The 24,812-nt window shown below is 39.7% G+C and overlaps 4 protein-coding genes across 6 annotated transcripts; 3 read left to right on the top strand and 1 right to left on the bottom strand.

Annotated features, from left to right (window-relative positions):
- Positions 1-1,467: 1,467 nt before the first annotated feature.
- LOC114565102 (protein CYR61) lies at positions 1,468-4,255 on the bottom strand. 2 transcript variants are annotated; one of them, XM_028592951.1, is made up of 5 exons: positions 3,999-4,255; positions 3,679-3,892; positions 3,213-3,566; positions 2,848-3,053; positions 1,468-2,323 (listed from the first exon to the last, which is right to left on the bottom strand). In XM_028592951.1, the coding sequence occupies exons 1-5, from the start codon at positions 4,032-4,034 to the stop codon at positions 2,021-2,023; spliced, it is 1,113 nt and encodes a 370-aa protein (XP_028448752.1). In that variant the 5' UTR covers positions 4,035-4,255; the 3' UTR covers positions 1,468-2,020. The 2 variants fall into 2 exon arrangements, with proteins under 2 accessions (XP_028448752.1, XP_028448753.1); XM_028592952.1 differs by having other exon boundaries at positions 3,213-3,563.
- Positions 4,256-9,353: 5,098 nt separating this feature from the next.
- On the top strand, positions 9,354-11,559 carry bcl10 (BCL10 immune signaling adaptor). Its single transcript, XM_028592953.1, has 3 exons — positions 9,354-9,862; positions 10,415-10,703; positions 10,818-11,559. Exons 1-3 carry the CDS (start codon positions 9,812-9,814, stop codon positions 11,219-11,221), a joined length of 744 nt encoding a protein of 247 aa, XP_028448754.1. The 5' UTR covers positions 9,354-9,811; the 3' UTR covers positions 11,222-11,559.
- Positions 11,560-13,666: 2,107 nt separating this feature from the next.
- LOC114565951 (mucolipin-3) lies at positions 13,667-17,601 on the top strand. Its single transcript, XM_028594295.1, has 12 exons — positions 13,667-13,789; positions 13,909-14,076; positions 14,186-14,339; positions 14,641-14,725; positions 14,809-14,905; positions 15,023-15,122; positions 15,402-15,514; positions 16,165-16,314; positions 16,470-16,571; positions 16,680-16,802; positions 16,926-17,132; positions 17,305-17,601. Exons 1-12 carry the CDS (start codon positions 13,700-13,702, stop codon positions 17,443-17,445), a joined length of 1,530 nt encoding a protein of 509 aa, XP_028450096.1. The 5' UTR covers positions 13,667-13,699; the 3' UTR covers positions 17,446-17,601.
- Positions 17,602-18,399: 798 nt separating this feature from the next.
- ssx2ipa (synovial sarcoma, X breakpoint 2 interacting protein a) lies at positions 18,400-24,786 on the top strand. 2 transcript variants are annotated; one of them, XM_028593055.1, is made up of 14 exons: positions 18,400-18,555; positions 19,587-19,732; positions 19,937-20,100; positions 20,217-20,426; positions 21,697-21,807; positions 21,927-22,062; positions 22,134-22,209; positions 22,303-22,483; positions 22,630-22,777; positions 22,949-23,085; positions 23,307-23,480; positions 23,588-23,705; positions 23,877-24,030; positions 24,185-24,786. In XM_028593055.1, exons 2-14 carry the CDS (start codon positions 19,690-19,692, stop codon positions 24,327-24,329), a joined length of 1,797 nt encoding a protein of 598 aa, XP_028448856.1. In that variant the 5' UTR covers positions 18,400-18,555; positions 19,587-19,689; the 3' UTR covers positions 24,330-24,786. The 2 variants fall into 2 exon arrangements, with proteins under 2 accessions (XP_028448856.1, XP_028448857.1); XM_028593056.1 differs by having other exon boundaries at positions 18,400-18,718.
- The last annotated feature ends 26 nt before the right edge of the window (positions 24,787-24,812 follow it).

Here is a 24,812-nt window from a genome sequence, read left to right as displayed (position 1 = left end):
TAGAATAAACCACGTTTTCCATCATAAAATATACTCCAACTTTGTTCCCAGTCAAGCCATCATCATTTTTCTAATGTGAATGATATGATGGGGAAATTCGGAACCACACTCAAAATGCTACCTTCACTGTTCAAACTGAAACAAGTTTCTATTTCTGTTGTAATAAAGTGTGATATATATTGAATGTGTTTATGTTCTGACTTTCAGCTGGAATGAGATGAATAATGCAGAAAATCAATTATGTAGCTGCCAGTTGTGAAGCTCATGCCTTTCGGGCTTCAAACATAATTACTGAAATGCGTGCAACACTGGGACATTTCCAAACCACTTTAAAATCTGTTGCTGGTTTGATCTCATGCTTTTGTAATGGAAGTTTTTATATTATTGAAGCATAGAAGCACACAAGAACACCGATATCTGCTGCAATATCATTTACCTAACAACTGAACTATGTCTTGTACTGTTTCTATGACAATAAACTACTCGACCTGAGTAAGGCTATGATGTGTTCTTGCAGTGGACGTATTCCCCCGAGTGAGCAGTTCTCCTCTCAAGTTCATACAGACAAAGCTCTATTGTGTTCTCCGTCAGGGGATGGAACCATTTCATCTCTTCGTGCGTCAGAACTCCTGTTTTTCCTTTGCTTTTGTTCTCGCTCTCTTGGTCTTATCCAAATACGTAATATTGATCAAACTTTGGAAATTTGCTTTTCTCTTTCTTTAAAAATAAGCTTACATGTTACTTCCGGCAATTTGTTTGGCATCACGATTCAGCACCGTGATGGACACACCCTGAGTTTACATGCTTATTAGACTCAAATGAGCGGGATGGCCCGTTTGTCTTTTTATTTATTTATTTACAAGTTGTGTAAGTGGCTTCACTATTACATATATTAAATGGATTTTCTGAAGCTCACAGACAGTAGTCTAATTCATGCATAAACTTTGTTGGATGGAGAATAAACTCTAAATATTTGCATTTAAAATATTACTATTGAGCAACATAACAATTGTGCATGAAGGGATTGTCCTCTGTTCTGCATGTTATATATATGTATGTATATATATATATATATATATATATATACATACATACATACATATATATATATATATATATATATATATATATATATATATATATATATATATATATATATATATATATATATATATATATATATATATATATATATGTGTGTGTGTGTGTGTGTGTGTGTGTGTGTGTGTGTGTGGAAAGTTTAGATTATTCTCTGTTACCCTATAACTTTTTCATAGAACTAAATTCTGCTGCTTGTGCCCAGCATCTGTCCAACAGCAGGGAAACCACTCTGAGGTTTACATTACACTCATTCCCTAAAGTATTCAGTGGCATGTAGGTCGTCTCAGAAGTGGGTCAGCCAGATGCAGTTGAAACAGTATAGCTCATTTCCTAATGAAAACTGTTACAACAGACAACAGAAAAAAGGAAAGTTTTATGTTTTATTTTTGAAAAATTAAAACATCAAATTGACAATTCTGCGGTTAATTGGCCAAGATACATACAGAGTACAATATATTTCCAGCCTTAAGTTATATTAAAACATTTTACAGAGGCAAGAAGATGTCAACCAATATTATTGTACAATATTCATGATTAAGCATAACAATTAGTGAAGTATGAAGTATTAATCCTTATACAGTGAATCAACAGAAACATGGCGACATATGTGTAATGACGGATTTAGTAGCTGCCATAGTATTTACAGTCATTAATGTCATGTTGTCATGCTTCATGTCTTGTCAATATGTTATTTATGTGTATCAAATAAAATAAAAATTTAAACTAGAAAAATAAGAATTTTCACAATGTTAAAAAGACAGCTTCAAAAAGAAGCAAACCACAAGGCTCCAATGTTATGAAGCAAACTTATGAACAATACAGTTCAAGAATTTCCTCCTGCAGATGTCTGCAACCTCAAAGTGCACATTTTTTTATTATTATTATCAGCCAACACTTAAGGGGTCTTCTGTTCAGAACTTTACATTTTCAGTTTATGAATATCGTTCAAAAGTCCGTAACGGGCAGGATTCTTTTCATTGCTGCCATTGCAGTTTAAGTTACATTTGCAAGACTCAATCATCATCACCATCCTGCCGATGATCTCTCCATGTTTGCATCGGAAGTGGACAGGTAACGTCTGGGTTCGGTGAGGCCTGCAGCATTGGCCATCAGAGCAGGACCCACAGTACCTTGGTTGGAACTTTTTCAGGCTACGGCAGCCTGCGTGGGACAGTTTAACTGGACGGCTGGCCTTTTCTATGTGGTTACATTTCTGACCTTTCTGTTAAAGGGAAGACATCAAAAGCACATGTAAATTGTAACATTATTCATGGTTAAAGCTATAGTGCTTCTGTCTCCCCCATGAGGAGTTCTAAGTAATGACAAGTAATGTGGATGTCGTTGCATCCACATGATGCAAGCCTTCCGTGATCGCACACCACCCACACCCAAGGAGGACACGACACGGAGGATTAAAAAAACATGACGGACACTTCAGAAGAGGTAATTATGTTCACTCGAGCTTCTGCGCGCAAAAGTTGCCGGACTACACCATTTTGTAAACATGCCATACTGACAAATATAGAGTTTTGTGAAGCTGAGTCTTAAATTAGCTTTGTATCAACTCATTAGGTAATTGCTTGAATGTAACGGATGCCCATTATTATAAAAAAAAAAAAGTTACGAAACTAAAGCTTTAAGATCTAAGACACATAATGCTTACATGAGATTAAGGTTACAGACCACCATCAAATGAAATAAATAAATTGTATCATGCTAAAGAAGAAAAAAAAGTGTGGAATGTACCTTCAATCTGGTAAAGGTGTTTTGGTTGCATGGTCGGACTTCACAGATCCGAGTCTCTTTCACCAGTTTGCACTGAGTGTTGCTGTTGGTCACCCTGGTGGATACTCCAGTGCCACAGGATTTGGAGCACGGTGACCAAGCTGTGGTTTGAGACACACACTCGACTCCTCTGACCAACATGTGGCCTATTGGGTGACTCCGGAAAGCTGCACAGAGAAAAAAAAAAAACAAGGTTCAGAAGAGTTTAAAGGCAAGACATCTCATGCACATGTCTCTACGTTAGTAATCTCACATACATGTCCTTACATATTTGTCTCCCTCTTTAGCAATGACACCAGAAAGGATACAGTGCAAAAAATACTCACCAGGTAATGAATTTGATTCTCCTCTCCACACAGGAGCCAGCTCGTTCTTGTTGGTAAGGTCGTCTTCAGACGGTCTGTTTTTGTCTTGCTTTTTGCTGTGTTTCTTCACCACAGAGCTCTTTGTGTTTGCCTCCTCAGGGCAGATGAGTTGTTCACAGCACCGTCCCTGCACCTTGACCCGCTTGGGCTTGGCACAGCCCATTTTGGGCAGCGTGAGCTGATGTGGGCAGAGGGAGACACATCCAACAGCACCGTCCATGCAAGTGCACTGGTGTTTGCAGTTTGGCTGGAATATTTCCCCATTCTGGTAAATCTTGTTGTTGTACTCACATGTTCTTCCATCTGATTTGGCTGCTTTAGAGAAACAGAGAACGTAGTGAGGTGGTTTGACATGAGAGGAGCAAAAAGACAAAGTGAGTAAAATAATAAAAAAGAAGAGAAGGGAACAGAGCAAAAGTCATTGTACCTCGACAGATGCCCTTAGACGAGCCATATCCCCCTCCAAAGTTGCACTCCAGTCCCTTTGTGTGGTCACACGGCTGTGTCTGGCTGCAGTCTTCAAAGAGCTTCCGTGCACAAACTTTACAGCATCCACATCCATCCAGCACGATACTGACTCCAGCTGCACATCTGGGGTTGTCAGGGGGACATTGACAGTCCTTTGGACATGAGGCTGACACCTGAGATAAAATAGACATTTCTAATCAAATGTTTGCTTCCAAAAACGGTCCTCTTATAACAGCTAGAACTTATGAGCTTATGAAAGAACAGTGATTATTTCCTCACCAGTGTAACGCAGAGAATCACAAAGGCTTTCCACATCTTCAGAAGTTAAAGTAATTTTTAGGAGTAAAATCTTTCCTGAGTGAAAAACAATCTCTCTATCAAACACAAGACCTGGCAGTGAGTCGACAAGTTCTTTCTCTCCCTCTTTTGGAGTCCCCATCTCCTTTTATTCACTCCGAGCAGATCTGACGTATGCACGGGCTGAAGAGGTGTCCCGAAACTATGGGAGGAATGCGTCTCCACGAGTCCTCCCATAAGAAGTCCCCCCCTCCTGTTCTCTCACTCAGTGAACCAAGAACCGTCTAGCTTCCATTCTTTCAGGGCTTTCTCGCTAATGTAGCCATGTAATTATCATTTTATATTTGTTATGTAATCATGAAGTTACTCTTCTATCATAAAGTAAACCAGTTCCTTAAAATATTATTTCTATATAATGAAACACTACAAATACAAGTGGCTTAATTACATCTTCTGTCCTGAAAACGGAATTGTATGCTCTCCAAGCAATGCATTACATTGTTTGCTGCTATTATGCACTTTATGCCTCTATGCATCCTAATAGGACATTGTATGTCTGGCCCTACTTATGTGGTTTGTGAAAGTTATTTATTAGAGGTGATTTTGTATTGTATGCATTGTTGTAAGAATGTTTTTTATGTCACCTTCTTGGCCAGGTCTTTCTTAATCCCAACTTTACATGATAAAGGAAAAGAAAGATAGAAACACCACTGGTAAAATGTAAAGGGAAAACAAATACTTTTTGTTTTCCCTTTACATAACCATATTTTATACCTGATACCTGATTTTTTTTATCACCAGCCCCATGCATGTGAGAGCAGCCCCAAAGAAGGATTCAACATCGGGGCACCACAAGTTCTGACATAAATATTGAAGAAAAGCTACATATTTCTATGACCAACTGAATTTCTATCTTGGCCGAAGCAGTGTTTAGACTGCTGCATGTAGTCTGTGATCAGTGTTTGTATTCTCTAACTTCGCTAGTGTTAAAAGTCACAGATGAAATTCCCTTCAGTCACCTATAAGTGCTTGGATGGATTAGAGATTGTTTGACTTAAATATTTTTAAAAACGAGTCAAGAGCCTTGTGGAATGTTTGAACCGTAAGAATCCTTTGTTTGGGCTGAATAAGAGACACACCGAATAAGAAAAAAAGAAGAAAGAAAGAAAGAAGAAAACTTGAGAAATGCCTAGAGCAACATTCCACTCAGAATGAACATTTAAGGTTTCTTTGAAATAGCTGCCAGGATAAAAAGCATCCTCTTCTATCCACATCAAAGAACAATGAGTTATCAGGGAGAAAATGCCTTTCCTTTCATTATAACCTGTGAGAACAAGAGGCTGAGCAGGGCAGACTGGCACAGCCTCCCCTCTTATCTAACGGAGGTTATACAACTGAGGTCTGAATCAGCGCCAGGCAGATGAAGAGCGAACAAGCGTGAGCACGGTGCATCCACACATGCATGGAAATTGCTGCTGACTTGTGGTTTGGAGTGGAAACTTTTCCCTCCAAAGCTGTATTATAAAGAATTTGCAGAACCATGTTAAGTAAGGGAAACATATCAAATATAAAACATATAAAGCAACTGGACAAGTTAGAAAGGATTACAGTTGCATGTTCAACTGACCTGTTTGACAATGTTACACTCAATTTCTCCCAATCCCACAGAACAGCATGTGAATGTGTCTTGTATAAATTATAGTATTGATGTAAGTATAAAACTAATTTCCGAAAGAGAAATCCTCATTTATCTTGCTTCTTTCTCAACGTCAGAGGTCGGGGTAAGTGGGCTATGCTCAATGGTACGTTAGCCAAGCCTATTTTAACATTTTGGAAAATTTAAATTTAATTAGATTGAAAATTTCTCTTTTGCTAATTTCAGGCATCCATTTTTTTGTTCAGTTATTATTAAGAAATAACAATGAGGTGAAACATGGCTATATAAAAAATATAAGCATTGTGGCTAATGTTTTGCTACATTACAGTGGCACTATTTGGAGCTAGCTAGTTTTAAATCTTTACTAGTGTGAGAGTCCTGTGGTAATGTAGAAATTAATGTTAAAGCTTGTGTGTGTGACTCATGAAGTCCAGCATTTATTTTAAAATTCAAGCATCTATATTTTATGTATCTGCATCAGAGCCTTTGACATCTGTGTTTTTACACGTGTATGTAAATGCTTGCTTGGACAGTTTACATGTATGCCTGGGTTGACTATTGTTTTTAGACAATAAAATCAATGGAAAATGAAGGTATATTATCAAGGTGTCGTTATGTATCAAATGCAATATGTATAGCACCTGTATTGTGAGCTTGCATATGTAATTGCAGACCAATGCTGGCTGGTTGAGATGGCTCCTGTTCTGCCTTCACTTAAAATGACAATGAACTGAATTTCCTACTTAATGAAACTGCAAAAACCTACAAGGTCAGGGACTTTCAACAAGTCTAAATTAGGAAAGGGTAGAAGGACTTGACAAGCTGAATAATAGCAGAATAAAAATTATAATTACGACTTGGATGTTGACATGAGTGCCATTTACAAATCGGAAAACTTGAAACTCTGTTGTGACATGAACGTGTCCAAAAGCCAGGAAGAAAAAAGGACAGCTGGCCAGCTCACACCACGCACAATAAAATCCATCCACAGGTCTTCACAAAATATGTGCTTCTGGAGGCTGATGGTCAATTGGTAAACTACTGTAGCGAACAAGCTAACTGCTAAAGTGTTAGCCAGCAGAAAACATGCTAGAGCTGGTCAGTCAGTCACAATACCTCCCACAAACAAAGAGTTTTTGAAAGTGGGAAAAACCTAGCAAGCTTGCTAACTGTCAGCAAAGATCCTCTGCTGTCAGTTAGCTCAATCGCTAACAGGACACTAAGTTAAAGAATTCAAGAACGTATTTGTACCATCAGCTACTGTCTCATAACTGTCAATCTTTTGAGCATCACTTCCTTCATCCTCCAATAGAGGAGATTAAAAGGAGAAGGTGCAACAACAAAGCTAATATGCTAGGCCTCCATGTTGGGCTCTCTGGCTCTCTGCTCCCTCAAAGGACATCACTGTCCAAACAGCATCACTCAAAAAAATGAATGTAGATTAACTTTGGCCCTGTAAGTGAATCCACCACCATGAACTGATTTTCAGCAAAATTGTAAATGCTGGCCTGACCTGAAGGAAGTCATTGCGCTGTTGTTTTGTCAACAAATAGGGTTACATGCTGCCAGTCCGACATGCCACCATTCCGACATGCTTCTATTCCGACATGCCGCTATTCCCTAACCCTAACCCCTAGCCCTAACCCTAATGGAAACAAATATTGTTGGAGTGGTGGGACGTTTTAAAACAATGGAAGTGCCGCCACTCCGACAATTAGACGTCAATGTCGGAGTGGGGGTATGTCGGAATGGATGGCGGAACCCAGCAAATAGTTAGCCTACACCATGTAGGATATAGCTTCCCATAGGCCTACAACCATAACATTGCCTTTACATGTATGTTTGTGTATGCATTAAACAAAGATACAGCTTGTTAATAAGGGAGCTTTGAATGTGTCAGTAGGCATATTTTTGAACTTTGAACAGTCTGGCCTGTTTCCATGCTTTATGTTAAGCTAGCTAATCATCTCCTGACTCAAGCTCCGTCTTCTCATCTAACTCTTGGAAAGAAAGCAAATATATAAGCACATTTTCAAACTATTCCTGTAACAGCCATAAGAACTGCACATTTTCACTGCATTGAGCATTTTAAACTTGCTGCCGGTCATCCATAGCAACTGTAAAGCTGGATTGAGCTATTTATAAGAAATGTTATGCAACCCATCGTGGAGATTATCCTGATTATCCAATTGGAGACAATACTTTTATATTTTTTTACCCACTTATTTTACATGATACTTGATATTGTGCAGCATCTCACTGAAATCCCTTGATTATTTTAGTTCATTACATAGATACCCCCTTGAAGATGACATCTTAAGGGAGAGGTTGGTGGGCAGCAAATACATGATGAGATGGTGGATAAAAGTAAATGCTAAATTACAAATGAAAGAAACAAAAATATAGACAAAATATGGGATTCAAATTCTGTGTGGCATGAAGATCGGCTACAGAGAATGGAAAGGCAGAAAAACCTTCCCAGTGCTACCCAGTGTAAAACCACAATAGGTCTTAGACAAGCTTATTTTGGCTGTTATGTGAGAGTGGGTCATACACGGTACGACAGACAGTAATGTCTGTAAGGGTTGTGCAGATACAGTATGATTGCATATCCAGTTCATTACATCATTTTCATGAACAACTTTTCCTTTTCTCTGTGTCTGAGTCACTGTAGAGGCCTCTTACAAGTCCGTACACTGGGTTCTTCTGAATCTCTCACCGCTGATTCAACATTATTTCCAGGCTACTGCTCTCTGCTGTTTAACAGGAATGATGTGAATCATCATAACGCTTTTGCGGAGAAAAGTGGGCATGCATTTTCAGTTTCTGTGGATGCTTTGTGGCCATTTAACAAAGAAATATATTTATTTTTATTGTGTAAAGAAGCTGTTGCACATACAGCGGACAATCAAAGGGTATCTTTCGGCTGCCAGAATTTGCTGGGATGCAAAAGCCGCCACGTAGTTATGGGAGCCTGTATGTCCCCACTATTTCAAACCATTATCATTACACTGAAAAACCTTTGAGCAAGTAACAGAAGGTTGTGGCTTGATTTACAGTTAGCATGGCTTGGTGTTTTCGAGCTGCACAGTGCATATTACATCGCTGGACATGACAAAACATGCCTGACAACAATCTCCTCAGGGAGCACCCGTTCTTCAACAGTTTGTGGCACATCATGATTAGAGGGAAGTGAATATCATGTGTTTGCCATTTTGCAAATTAATGAATGTTTACTGGAGTGTTATTTTTTTTTTTCTCATGCACATGACATAAGGACACTTTGTTTTCTAATGCTTAAAAGTACTCAGTAAAGAAGAATGACAACTGTAAGCGTTATATAACCTACTAGTACATATTGTTAGATTATTCTTGCTGACATACTGTATGTGTAAGTAACATTTCACTGATGTATAGCTGATTTCAACAGATTCATATACTGTTTTGTCAGCCTGTACACTCTTCACTATGTTTGTACTGTGTATGATCTCGTGGGTTCATAACTGTTGAATTTTTTTATACCAAAAATCAGAAGCATATATTTGTACTGTGTGAACAACAATAGAACTTTAATGAAATATGTGTGTGTGTGTGTGTGTGAGAGAGAGAGAGAGAGAGAGAGAGAGAGAGAGAGAGAGAGAGAGAGAGATCCAACAGCGCCACCCAGTGGACTCAATCGCAATAGCATTTCACCTACAGCAGAAACATTTTATTTCACTTGAAAACAATTTACACGGATAAACACGAGGAAAGTTGGACAACTGTAGCCTAGTCTGCTGTTCTGAGAGACGTTTCATCTTAATTTTAGACTTTTTAAAAAGTACCTGACTACCTAAATCGGCTCATCTTTGTTTAAAGCCGACGACTCAGCTGTCTGTAACCTTACTTCTCTTCTTCTGGTTTTCAACGTAAACCTCGACAGACACGAATCAGGAAGTCCGGGGATTTTTCGAAACAAAAGTTGAATGGAGAGTGGATGTACGCCAACTTTTAACGACAAATAATGAAGAGCCACATTTGTTAACTCTTACAGTTGATGTATCGATGTAGTGCGTTTTATTATTACTATATTATTAACTTATCTTAGTCGTCATTCGTTACCCGGAACACCTGGATTTTCACTTTACGGGTGAAAGGGATGGATGTTCCTCACCTCAGTGAAGATGAAATGGCAGAGATTAAAAAAGACGTGAGTAGCCTACTACAATTCAACCAAATCATGCTTCCGAATAAATAATACTTCTGTTAAAGTAAGTTATGTGCAAAATACAGACAGATATTGCTCTACTGACACTTCATTTGCACCTTGTTTGGCGTTAAAGGCCCGGGAAAGGCCGGAAATAACATTACCCCACACCCTACCTTCTCTGTGCCGACGTCAACCTCCATATCTCTGTAGGATTGGACAACAAAACACAATATTGAACACACAGGCTGGAATTTGAGTGCACTTTTTTGTAAATACAGCCAGTATTTGCACAGTTGTTAAAGCTGACTTATCAAAAACACTAGCAGAAGCTAAAACAGGGATAGACAACTGGAAAGCAGAACGAGACCAGGTTAGAGAAGTGATTTCAGACCACCTTCTGTAGACTTTTGAGTAGGCTACTGTAGAGTGAAAACCTGCAGATTCTCAGCCTTCCCAGACCTATATGCAACAAGTTACCCCTCCTGCTCAGAACCTCTACAGCTCACTTTGTTCTCCCTTTGTGTCTCCTACATGGCTGCTGTGGATTTCCAGGTGCTGACCAGACTGCGGCACTATCTCTGTGACAAGATCAAAGCCGAACGCCACCTTGACTACCTGCGCTCTCGCAGGATCCTGACACGAGACGATGCAGAGGAAATCAGCTGCCGGACCACACAGACCAAGAGGACGGCCGTGCTGTTGGACATACTGGCCGAGAACCCCCGGGGCCTGGATGCCTTGATTGAGTCCATAAGGGAGCTGCGCTCACAGAACTTCATCATCACTAAAATCACAGATGAGGTGCAAAAGGCGAAAAACGAGAAGATCGAGTCTCTCAGAGGTTAATAGGCCAAGTCACAATGAAATCTGTTGTGTATTTCAAATCTGAGATGTTATTGATGCTCTAATTCAACTCTCCTGACCACGTTTCCCCTTCTCATCTGTCGCTCCACAGCTTCCAGTACCTCGTCTGACAGCAGCCTCTGTGATCCGAGCACAACCAGCGACATCTCCCCGACGTTTTCAAACAACTCCACCCTCCTCTTTCACCCAGATGGAGAACGCAGTTTTTCAGCCTCAGACGTAGCAGGCTCGCTCAATCTGCCATTGTTACAGAAAGGTGGAGACTTGCCTTCTGTGGCCGGTGCTAGCATCGGCATAGCTTCCTCCACAACCTCCTCCAGCCTCCCAAAGCCCGGAGACCCCGGAGCTCCTCCGCTGCCGGAGGAGGAAATGGTTCAATCCCCTTCCAACATAGATGCCGGAACACCAGGGTGCACCAACAGCGGAGGGGACCCAAACTTCCAGCCCCTCCGGTCGCGCTCTCTCACTCCGACATCACATAGGAACATCTTTTAATTTCACATAAGACACTTCTCATGCAGTTAAAGGGACAAACCAACAGAATCTGCAGCCACTCATAAACAAACACTCTCTCACTGTTGTCTTGCACTCTTTTTGGTGTTGCTCATGCCTTTTTTCTAAAACCCCCTTTTTTTTTAATTAAACAAAATAAGGCGCTTTGTTAAATGTTCTTTAAATATAAGCAGGTGTACAATAACTTGGTCTAAATAAAAACACAGTTTAAAAAAGAAGAATATGAATTTGAGCAAGCTTTCAGTACTTAAAGGTGCAGTAGGTAAGACTTATAAAACTAACTTTCTGTTATATTTGCTGAAACTGACCCGATGTTTGAGTAGAACTACATGAAGCAGGTCATTTAAAAAAAAAAAAAAATCTGGCTCCTGTGGCACCACCTACAGCCTGTAGTGCGATTTGCAAAAATCCACAGCTCCCTGTTCGGATACACCAATCATGGCCAGGGGAGGTGTCGAACTGTGTGTATTAATGTTTAATTCCTATGTCATGAGCTAATGAAATCTGACTCCCACTCTGAAACTTTCTACTCCTCTTCTTTGACCAAAGGTGTGCTTTCCTGATAAACTGTTTAGTGTGAAAACACGGCAGCTACAGTTTAGGTGCGGTGAGAAACTGTTATACACTGGAAGTAACTAATTGAATTGAACTAATGAGCCAGTCGGATCTCATAATGCGCTGCCTTTGACCAGAGCAGTGTAGCTCCAAATGATGCTTTCCAGTTCATTCAGTGCAGCATTAAGTCAACAAGAAGTCGCTTTACATTGTCGTCACTACAGAAGTCTTAATTCACAAAACATTGTTGAAATAACTGACCATGTCCCGCTTATTCCTTCATTCACTGGTCATGTACAATAATCTATTGCATAAAGGTTTTCTAAATGAATTCCGCTCAGGCTTCCTGTCTTCAATGGTGACCGTGTGGTGGTTTAGAAAAAAAAGGTTAAGTTAACTAGCGGTGTCAGTTTCTGTGTGTGCAGAGATTCTGTAACTGTTTTGGAAAAACTGGAAAAGCTGAAAATGACACAGAGGAATGACGTGACATGTCATTGTTGTCAAGGCTGGTATGGTGACTGCACTGTCTGATCCTCACAGACAGTGGACAAGCCCCAAGTGTTACCCTAGTCGCTCTGTGGCTCACTGGTGCAAAGGTAATTCATTTATCATTATATATATATATATATTGACTTTTTAGTCAAACTTGGTGCTTTTACTATCTGTACTAATTGTATATCCCAACAAGGGGTTGTAAAAATATTGTATAATTACACTACAATAATATCTACAATGTAAGTGTCTAAATTTCTTTCATTACTGTTTGCTGCCATGATTTTTGCAAAGATTTTAAATTTAATAGCCTGATGGGTAAAGTAGCCTAATTGTAAAAGGTAGTAGAAGTCTGCATTTGCTGTCGGTTACATGCTCGCTGTTGCAGGTCTTCTACTAACATCTATGGTTGAGCTAAAAATGGCTTAGTGATTAGAGTGATTAACACTTTTTTCGGTGTGTTTTTTAGAGCCTTATAGTCTATGTTAGCGTGATTAGTCTGCACTACTAAGATTTTAAACAGAGTTAGAGAGAATGACAGCAGTGAGCACACGCAGGAGAACCAGTTAAACATCACAGTGACTGGAATGGTTAAACCCTTATCTTAAACACATGTCTGACATGTATATATATATATATATATATATATATATATATATATATATATATATATATACATACAGTACAGGCCAAAAGTTTGGACACACCTTCTCATTCAATGCGTTTCCTTTTTATTTTCATGACTATTTACATTGTAGATTCTCACTGAAGGCATCAAAACTATGAATGAACACATGGAATTATGTACTTAACAAAAAAGTGTGAAATAACTGAAAACATGTCTTATATTTTATATTCTTCAAAGTAGCCACCCTTTGCTTTTTTATTAATAAGGGAACAAATTCCACTAATTAACCCTGACAAAGCACACCTGTGAAGTGAAAACCATTTCAGGTGACTACCTCATGAAGCTCATTGAGAGAACACCAAGGGTTTGCAGAGTTATCAAAAAAGCAAAGGGTGGCTACTTTGAAGAATCTAAAATATAAGACATGTTTTCAGTTATTTCACACTTTTTTGTTAAGTACATAATTCCATATGTGTTCATTCATAGTTTTGATGCCTTCAGTGAGAATCTACAATGTAAATATTCATGAAAATAAAGAAACACATTGAATGAGAAGGTGTTTCCAAACTTTTGGCCTGTACTGTATATATATATATATATAGAAAAACTCTCAAAAACAGTGAAATTCTATTATGTACTGGAGTATGACGGAGGACTCTGAGCAGCTGTTGGCCTCCCGGCCAGAGGAGGGGAGGCTAAACGGCCGCTGCAGATGGAGCACTCCCACTCAGACCCTGCAGTCCAAGGTGGTGGAGGACTTCAGACGGAGGCTCAAATACTTCTTCATGAACCCCTGTGAGAAATACAGAGCCAGGGGTCGCAAACCATGGAAACTGATGTTACAAATATTAAAAATTGCAATCATCACAGTCCAGGTACTACACAGAATTCTTTACTAATTTATTTGTCACAAGGCATAAATGTGCACAGAGAGTAGATCTTGTTTTTTATTTATTTTTTTAATCAAATGTATGTTTTCCCCCCTTCGCTTCAGTTGGTCTCTTTCGGCCTGAGCAACGAAATGATGGTCACCTTCAAAGACGAAAATCTGATGACATTCAGACATCTGTTTCTAAAAGAATACAAGGATCACCGGCTGGGAAACTACGCACTGTACACGAAAGCAGATGTGTATGATCACATCTACTACATTATCGACAGGGTACCGAAGTTTTATATGGAAGATAAGAGTTTACCTTTATATCACACAGGGATTTGATGTATGAAAACATGTGTTTCACCCTTCTTCTTTTCTCATTTTTTTCCCCCAGTACATTAATCTCCAAAACTTGACTGTAGGCAATCTGGCATACGACAGTGCTGATGGCAAGTACACTCCTCTGTCTGTCTGTCAAGAGTTTTACAGAAACAGCAGCATCGATCCTGGAAATGAGACCTTTGATATTGATCCACATATTGCTAAAGGTACAAAAGCACAAAATTGCTATAAAAATACATACAAAATAATGTAATCATCAAATAGAGTCATAAGTAGCTGTGGAACTTGTGTATTTATGTCTACCATTAGTTGTATCCATATTGTTTGATGTATTTATGGAAGCTGAATCACTGCATGAATGGAAAATAATCACAGTGTGGATTTACTTGTGACTCCATGAAAAGAGGAAGTAGTGTATTCAGAGGAATGAATGCTAAGTAATTCCTCTGTTTCACTATCAAATTAAATCTAACTATTTTTTTTATTGCCTGTATTTCCTCTTCACAGAATGTATTTCCATATATCCTGTGCAGTCGTTCGACAACCATAGCAGTTTTGCCACACATGTGAACTTCTCGTTAGATTTCAAAAGGTGAAATCTGTGGTAAACTGAAAATGCTTCTGTCATGCTAGGTGGTGAGAGTGATGCCTGCTAATATATGTTTGTGTGCCCAGGCTGCTATCGGTGAACATCTACCTTGCTCTGAAAACAATCAACCTGCAGACTGTGCGGCACCACGAGCTACCAGACTGTTATGAATTCCATATAATGGTTGGTGACAATGTCTGGAAAATGGCACACCCTCTTCTGAGCTTTTAGGATGATTTTACATGCTGATACATTGTTTCTCTTTAACTTGCCACTCACTCAATCTTTGTTTTGATACAGATAAAGTTTGACAATCGTGCACACAGCGGAAAGATAAAGGTTAAGGTCGAAAATGATGCAAGAATTTATGAATGCAGAGACTGGAATGTGGAAGGTGCATGTAAGTTCAACCCAAACTCAATTTCATCCCACTCATTGATATATATTATATTATGACCGAGCCTAACAAAAAAGCTCATACTGGTTATTACTTCAAAGGCCAGCAGGGGGCACAGTGACATTATTCTGTCCCTCTTGATATACTGTATGATCTAACTTTGCATGATAGCTGACCTGACTATTACAAGAAAAACAACAGTGTGTGTCTCAGCTTTGTAGCAGCAGCAGTAACAAAAACAAGCTGTTAATGCAACCTGAAATCTGTGGCTCTGGTTTCTAGCTGGTCAGAACGACTACCTCCTCCTGTTATTAGATTCTGTGGTCATCCTCGCCTGCTTCATCTCTCTCATCCTCTGCATGCGATCCGTCATCAATGGCATCCAACTCCAGTTTGTAAGTTATGAGAAACAAGTCAGTTATTAGTGTCACCATTTTTTTACTAAGGCCAATTATTCAGTAATAAATGATATAATCAGCAACAACACATAATATGAAAACCAGCATCAGATGCAGGACTGTAGGTGATGTCATGTCCTCCCTTGTATTTATTTATTTTTTAATCTTGTTGGGCTTAACAACTTGGGGGGAGTTTACATTATACACTTAAAAAGTGGGTATTTTATAGACTAATTCCAGTGTTTTAGACTCAATATATTTAAATTGGACTACCTATAAACAAACAATACATAAACAAATGAATAATAAATAGAGGATTCAGTTTTTCCTTGTCAGTGTGTATTCATACATTTGTAAAATGTAAAAAATGTAACTGAAAATAATCATTCTTATTTTTTTTTGAGAGGGTTGGGGACACACAACCTCAGTATTATTGATGGGACAGAGCCGTAGCCAGTATTTTTATACTGATCAGATGATACAAGAGTCATCACCTCCTCATCAAATAAAACGTACAAACTTCTCATAAGTTAAAACGTGAAATCATATAATGTGGAAATTGAGCAATCCACCCACTATGTGTTTATGGTATGAATCCTGGTTTGTCGTGTATTTATTTTACGATATCTGACTTTTCTCTCATGCAGGAGTTCAACATATTCTTCCATGCCTACTACAATAAAATTGTGTCTTGGTCAGACCGCATGGAATTTGTGAACGGCTGGTATATCCTCATCATCGTGAGTGACACATTGTCCATCACTGGGTCAGCGCTCAAAATTGGAATACAAACAAAGGTTTGTTTTTCATTGTGCTTTATTAAGTATATTTTAATTAGATTATTCACTGTAGGCATGTTGGACTTGGGGTAAAGGCAGTGGGTAAAGAGTACAGGCCCTTAACTTGTACTTGATCTCTAGTTTCTCTAACTGTACTCTCTTTCCTCTTGCAGTACCTGACAAACTATGACGTCTGCAGTATCTTGCTCGGTACAGCCACAATGCTTGTCTGGGTCGGCGTGATTCGTTACCTTGGTTTCTTCAAGAAATACAATGTAAGAATTCCCATGCTCTTCTTTTATTTTTCGCAGAATACATCAGCCAACCTGTTAAAAGTAGCAAATGCATATTCAGAGGAACTGACAACCTTTATTCCTCTCTAGATATTAATCTTAACTCTAAGGGCAGCATTCCCAAATGTGATCCGATTCTGCTGTTGTGCAGCCATGATCTACCTCGGGTACTGTTTCTGTGGCTGGATCGTCCTTGGGCCTTACCATGACAAAGTATGAACATTATAATCATAATTAATCTTTTTCAAGTGTCATCGTGGCCTAATAAATCCGCCTATGCATCAGGGAGCTCCTTTATGGTGACACTGAAGTATTATAAAACCTTTTTTTTTCCAGTTTCGAACGCTCAACAAGGTGACAGAGTGCCTCTTCTCTCTCATCAACGGGGACGACATGTACGCCACCTTCCTGAAGATGAGACACAAGGGCTACATGGTGTGGCTGTTCAGCAGACTTTACCTCTACTCCTTCATCTCCCTCTTCATCTACATGGTGCTCAGCCTCTTCATCGCTCTCATCACTGACACCTATGAGACCATCAAGGTCAGTCTGAGTCACCTGGATTCACCATACTGAGAAATAGTCTTTGATCTTGCTGTAAAGAGATGTTTTTCAGGTCATAGTTTTTGTTTATTCTTCCACTTCAGTTGCCTAAATGCTTTACAATGATTCCCCCAACCCCCCCCCCCCCCCCCCCACCACCCCCCCACCCCAGCATAACCAGCAAGACAAGGTGCCAGTGTCCCAGCTTCAGGCTTTCATAGCCGAGTGCAGGGATCAGCCTGAGTCTGGAAGATACCAGACTGATGAAGAGCCAGCTGCCTGCTGTCTCTCTCCATGCTGCTGCTTTGGATGACGTGAGAAGATGGTGGCTTTTATCTTTGTGTGGACAAAGAGTTTGCGTATCATGAGACTGAATAAGACCGCAAAGAGTCCTGACTGTCTGCATGGATAATTTGATTATACTGATGCCTGATGTGAATGCTAGAATATCTTCTTACTCAAGTAGAATTATTTTAACTTTTAACACCACTGAAGTAAATGCTCAGAGGACCAGTAAGTTATATGGTCACCATTCTAACAACCTGATATAGTAGTAGTAGTAATTTCAATATGAATATACACTTACAACCAATACCTCCTCAGTTCAGTGACGCATTCAAACGTGGTTTTCAACTCAACTTTTCTTTACAAAATAGGTTTCTCAGAGATTACCTGAAGAGGAATTTCCTTCTGACTGCACAATAACAGCATAACTGTAGGCTATGTGTCTTTTTACAAGCATTTGAACATACGACCTAATTAAAAATTATGAAGTGAAAGTAGATTTACTGATTTTCAAATCTAGTTTACCCTGAATGTACTAGCCTATATAAAGAAAAAAAGGTATTCAATTATTGCAAAGTATCTTGTACTGTGCCTTTTTTGTCTGTGTAACTAAATTGATATAGGCCTGTTTGTCTCAATGGTTTTACTAGCCATTTATGTACTGGTTCTGCTGCTCTGGCCAAATTCTTTTTCGTTTTTTACCGACTTAGTTAATTCTGAATCATTACATTCTACTCTTTGTCTTTAGCTCAACGTTATATTTCCAATGACAACTATTAAAACAACTAAACAAAATGTATCCCGGTGTATCAAACGTCTCTACAAAGTACAATGTACTTTTTGTCACAGCATAATGCAAATGAATGTAAACTGTGTGTTCAATTTATAAATGCAAGTTAATACCTTAATACTGCCTCCTCCTCTTGCGTCGACACCTGACAGCTTCTCTGATTTGCATAATCGTCCACTGCACACGTGTATATCCAATGCACGGCTCAGATACTGGTTGCTTAACAACGCTGCCTCCAATAACAATAACGTATGGTTTGAAGCCAGCGGAGGAATATATTTAAAAAAAACACTCAATCAGCAGCAACCGTTCTACTGTCTGTCGGGGCATCTCTGCTTTCAGATTAAAGTAGGTGAAATTTGTGCTTGTTTTTGCTGCCGATAAGGTGACGACTGAACTCGACGCGAAGGTTTTTGGTGTTTTAGATAAAGGAGCATTTTATTAATGTTGACAACATCACTGAACTCGGCAAGTGTTGGACTAGCTAGTTGACCCATTTCACGCAGCACCCGTGAGTATATGTTTAACTTAGCATAACGTTCCAGCTAATATCTTATCCAGGCTTATTCATTTAACGTCTTGGTTTAAATTAAATTCATGTTACAAATCAGGACGTTAAGCTAAGTTACCTCGCTGAAGTATACTAGGAAACAAGCTAACGTTAGCGAACCTTGCAAACGTTAACGTTACCATTGTAGTTTAACGTTAACGCGATTAAGCTAACTTAACAGTAACTGTTATTTAACGATACTAGTATATAGCGATATAACGTCAAGGTAAAACGACTACATTAAGCCAAAGTGCACTTGACTTATCTCTGCCTCAGTTGGTGTAACTTTAGATAAAAGTTGGGCATGCCTTCTGGTTTGTTAGATAACAACATTGCTAATAACCGAACCAAATAACCGAACCAAGCAGGGATGCACATTGACGAAAAGCAGACACTTCTATTGACTGGTAGTAAGGTCCTCACCAACATGGTGCTCTCAGCTTTTACTGTTGCATTACTTAACATGACTCCCTTTTGTCCACACAATGTGCTTGACAGCCCCTGAACACTAGTTGGAACATTACATTTCAGTGCATTGTAAAGTTGTGGGAGTGGTAGGTAGCTGGTTCATCTTGTTTCACAGCATGTCGACATCATAATGTCCTGGAGGCACAACAGTAAAGAAACTACTATACTATATTATACTATACTTTTGGCCTTTTGCTGAGATCATTTTACCCCCCTGCAATTCAGTTGCCAGTGGCCAATAGGAGAGCCCCACTGGCTCTAAACCCCACTGGCACACATCAGCAGTTAATCCTGTGTGGGTGAAGCAGCAGCCCAGATTATCTATTACTGGTCTATCTCATGGCTTGATGCTCCATTGCAGAGCTCATTTCCAGTGGGAGCCTCTGATCCACCGCCGAGTGCTAATCCGCCTTCCGTTTGGTAACCCATTACCTCACATCCGTGTGTCCTGATGTGTCGGTGATATGGGAGAGTGGTGGACAACTGTGCCAGTAGGGACATCTATGGGTAAGTTTCTCTGCTAATGGGATGTGTTTTGTATAATATGTCAAAAATAGGTAGACTAATCAGCTGTGCTTTTTTGGGATCTGCTAGAGGTGACCCATATTTTTGTTCTCATTTTAGAGCAGCAACCTAATTCAAGCTTCTCGGTATAAGAACGTACAGTAGATGTAATGTGAGTTGCAATAATTTCCCCGTCTCTGTTTTAAGGAAACTATGAGATCTCCAGCATATCACATGTGACAATGTCTCCCTCAAGACAGAACAACCTTGTGTCAATGCAATCTTCTTTGTCCCTGAGGAGCTCCTACAATGGGATTAGTGCCTTTTGCACAGAGGATACTATTCCTCAATGCATTTCATACATCAATCAGGTACAGAAATGTCCTACTAAATGCTCATTATTGCAATATATTATTTGCACTTGACATTTTTAATTTCTGTAGAGATCATTCACTACAGTGGTGACATAGCTCCTCTTTCTTCACAGGAGCTTGACTCACTGGGCCTTTCCTCCACATGTATTGAGGCCAGCTCACTAGAGGGAGCCGACCTGAAGACAGTGCCAGCTCTGAATGCCATGTATGAGCTAATGCAGATTCACAGACGCAATATGTGCACTTTAGAAGAGCTCGAGAAAGAACAACTGAAAAAATCCAGCACCTTGGACCACATGCAGATGAACAACTCCAGACTCAAGGTACGTATGACGGGGGCATCTCATAACCCTTAAATTGCCTCCTTGACTCCTTCACTTGCCTCCCTTCCTCGCGTCTTAGTCCCTCCCACCGAGGAGGCACGGGAGAGACGTGAAAAAAAAAAAACATGAGAGGAGAGCGGCAAAAAGTGTTTTAGAGGGACAAGACGTCCTTTCCTCCGAAGCGTCACATGCAGGGTCCAAAATATTTACTTTTTTGTCCACCAGCCAAATGGCTAGTGAATGTTCAAATTTTACCAGCCACTCAATAGATTACCATTGTTTTTTGGCTGGTGAGTGAAGTAAATCTACCAGTCACTTGTATATTTTACCAGCATTTGGCTAGTAGATGGTGCTAATTTTGGACCCTGGTCACATGAACTCGTCAGCTGTTTGGGCAACTCCATCAGCTGCACAGCTTCCGGGAAGGCTGCTCTCGTGTATCGTGTGCTCATGGCTCCTCGTCATCCTTCCTCGATGCTCACTCCTCTACCCTCGGGTCAGAAATAAGAGCTTTGAGACAGCCTTCACTGAGGAGGGACAGAACATCTTCCGGTTCAGCCGAGGAACGAGGAGTAAAGGAGCTGTCAAAGAAGCGTTATGAGATGCAGCCAATGTCTTGTTATATTCCTCTTTGGATCCAGCTCTGTGTACCCACAGACTGAACAAGTCTGTGAGGTGCAGTAATACATTGGTAACCACTAGAGGGCAGAAAAGAAATATACAATTCTGTATACAGGAAATGTCCTTACCTCTCCATTTTTCCAAAAAGAAATTAATGACTGCTATACTACAGAAACCAAACAAGGACAAACCTTGCAAAGTACTGTGCTCTGATGTCTCACTATTTACTATCATTTTGAATAGCACAATGATGGTCATGATCCTTTATCTCAACAGTTGTCTCTGCTTGCTAGGCGAAGCATACATATTCTGTCTAAACCTACCAGTGAAGAAGTCAAGGGTATTTGTATCACAATAATAAGTAATAATAAGTGTAGAGGTAGGAGTGGTGCAGGGGGCACTTTAGTGTACTAAACACTTCTTAATAAAAAAAAATTGAAAAACAGCGAATATGTGGCCCACGTGTGTGAATATTGTTGGTGTATTTACAGCCTGTCTTATTAAATCTTCAAATAGCACATGCTATCAAATTTTTAGGATGTGCCATTCATGAATCCACTCTTGTAGCTTTAACCCTGAACTGATTGCTTGTGCAAAATGTTGCCACCTCACTGTGCTCATAAGTTTTTAAGAGTGCATTTCCTTCCAGGATCAGTTGGAACTGTCCATAAGGGAGAAATCGGGTCTACATGAGACAGAGAGGCAGCTGCACCTCAAAATTAAGACTTTGCAGAGCTGCTTAAAAACCGAAAAAGATGAGGTATCATTTTACTGTATCTTTATAATGACAAACACTCAGGTTTACTGTTTTTACAAAATGTACAAGTGCATACATTATGCATGAGCCCACCCAACTCATGATTCAATCATCCTCGACAGGTTCAGAAGCTCCAGAGTATCATTGCCAGCCGGGCCTCTCAGTACAGCCATGATGCCAAGAGAAAAGAGAGAGAAGCTGCAAAGCTCAAGGAACGCCTCGGCCAGTTACTGGTCGACAGAAGGGATAGAAAACTGGGTATGTCTACTATTACTCTTTATTCTGTTCATTTCAGAGCAAGTTAATGAAATTCTATTTTTCCCAACTAGCTATCGACGTACTGAATTGTTTGGGACGTTCAGATGGAAAAAGGAGCCACTGGAAGACTACAAAAGCGGCAGCCAGGTATCATGAAAGCCATCTTCTCACTTGTTGACCATATTTTCAGAATTTGTAATCCTCAATCGGATAACCGTATTTGTAAAATGCTTTCTGCAGCCATGAGGGTGAGATGTACACGTCCTTGCTCAAAGACTACGAGGTGAGTCAGAGGTCCTTGATGCTGGAGAACGCTGAGCTTAAGAAAGTCCTCCAGCAGATGAAGGAGGAGATGATTCATATCTTAAGTCCTCGCCGGCCCTCCACCAGAGGAGACAATGCTGATGCGAGTCAGGAGCAGGTATTTGTAACTGTTTTTTTATCATAGTACTAATGCACAAAAAGAAACTTGATAAATGGGTTTAGGTACTAGTTATTACCTGTGTGTCAGATTTTAATGATATGATGCGCTTGCCCGTTAAAGTTGGTTTTGGCTGTTTTGCTCAGGCTGATTCAGATGGAGAGGAGAAGGTGGGTGATTTTAGCAGGGAAACTCTTGACCAATCCTGTGAGCATGCCAGGGAACAGCTCACCAACAGCATCCGCCAGCAGTGGAGGAAACTGAGGAACCACATGGAGAAGTTAGACAGCCAAGGTACCTGCAGCACTGTCCCATACCCTGAAATACTGCAAAAGTAACTGAGGTTCTTGAACTTAATGTTAGTTTATTAAAAAGTTGGGATTCTGGGAAAATTTGTAGCTTGTAACAGACACAGTATGGAATGAAATTTTAGCTAATCAGCTGCCGGTGTATTTGTTTGCCAAGCCTTGCAAGTGCAGAATCAGCTGGAGTCCAATAAAGAGGTGATACCAAGGGAGACCCACGAGGATGAGATGGAGAGGATGAGGAGTGAAGTGCAGCAGTGCAAAGAGTTCATTCATGCACAGCAACAGCTCCTCCAGGTCAGCTTCTGCTTGTTTACATAAGAGCAGAGATGATCAGTAGGTCTGTGAAGGTTACACATTTGCTAAGCAGACTTTTATACCAATATAAGAGGCTTCTCATTACGAGTGAAAATTAAGAGATGAAATTGCAGATAAATGCGCCTTTGTTGTATCTTATTATTTGGGGAAAAAAGTAATTCAGAAAGGATTAAAGTGTCTGTCCGTTTCTGCCCATCCAGCAACAACTCAACACATCATTTGATGACGAGACGGCAGCTCTTCTTAATGACTGCTACACACTCGAGGAGAAGGAGCGTCTCAAAGAGGAATGGAGGCTCTTTGAGGAACAGAAGAGAAACTTTGAGAGGGAAAGAATGAACTTCACAGAGGCTGCTATTCGCCTGGGGCGAGAGGTACTCAAGTCGTCTGATGTACCACAATTTTATTCGACATAATGATGATAATAATAATAATAATAATAATAATAATAATAATAATAATAATCTTTTCTTCTCCACAGAAAAAGGCCTTTGAGGAGGACCGTGCCTCTTGGCTGAAGAATCAGTTTTTGAACATGACTCCCTTTACAGACCATAGGAGATGTTCCTCTTCTGACGGTCAAAGTGCCTTATCAATCAGTAAGTGTCTGTGCAATTGAGAGAGGAGATGGTGACGCAGACAAAAATTATAACATCATTTTAGAGAATGCAAAATTTGTCAGGAAACCCCAAGGACAAGCTGCATGTAAACACCAGTGACTGTACAAAGCTTTTTCATTGACTCTAATTTGAATATCCGCTGCATTTCAGGAAGTGAGCCAGAGATGAGGAGGTCTTCCACGAAAGCCCGGCTGGTCACATCGTCAACCCACACCACGTTCTCCACTCCTAAACCTACACAAAGTGCTACTGTGCCATCCACAACAGAACTTTATCGGACACTCCGCCTCATACCAGACAGCAGGTATTATTCAGTCACTTGATATTACTAGTGCCTGTATTTTATTTTTTTATTTTATTTTATTTTTGCAGTGCTGCGATCAGACCCTTTTTGCTGGTAGGTTTGGTACCAAGTTACATTATTAATCCTTTTTTTTTCTTTTTTCTTTTTCTTTCAGTTCTTCCAGACATTCAAATCGAGGACGATGGCAAGAGTCCAGCAGCATTGAAGATGGAGATATTCGGGTCAAATCAAGAAACCGAGTTCGATGTGGAGACTTGAGTATCTTCTCTTTTGGTGAAGATGAGAACAGCCTCACTTGAAGAACTTCCAGTGCCTTTTTTGATATAATTTTTGCAGTTGACTTTAGCATCAATTCATGGCTGAATTCAATTACCGCTGATGAACAATACATTTGCTTTGCAGCATTTTTGTGTTGCTTTGTTATGGAGATGCACATATCATTCACCAAAGCTGATCAAACAAGAAAGCACTTTAATGATTGTACATTTCCTTTACAAACAAATCAAAACTGACAATTCAGATTTTCAGTTATATTCAAAGGTGTCTACCGAGTAGTGATTTGAACATATTGAGTTTTTTTTACATGTGGGTTATAAACCGTCTCTGATTATATTCAATATTTAAGTTTAGAATTAACATGTTTTCATATTCTAGATGTATAAATTATGATTTTAAAAGGAGCATAAATTGACATCAGATTTATAATTATCTGCTATGCTGGTATAACGGCACAATAAAGTTATTTTAACAAAAAGGTTTTATTGTCTTTAATTTGGCGCCAA

This window comes from Perca flavescens, chromosome 12 (genome assembly GCF_004354835.1).
Source record: "Perca flavescens isolate YP-PL-M2 chromosome 12, PFLA_1.0, whole genome shotgun sequence".
NCBI lineage: Eukaryota > Metazoa > Chordata > Actinopteri > Perciformes > Percidae > Perca > Perca flavescens.
Note: the sequence above shows the minus strand (reverse complement) of the source record. Positions and strands in the feature narration are given on the sequence as shown.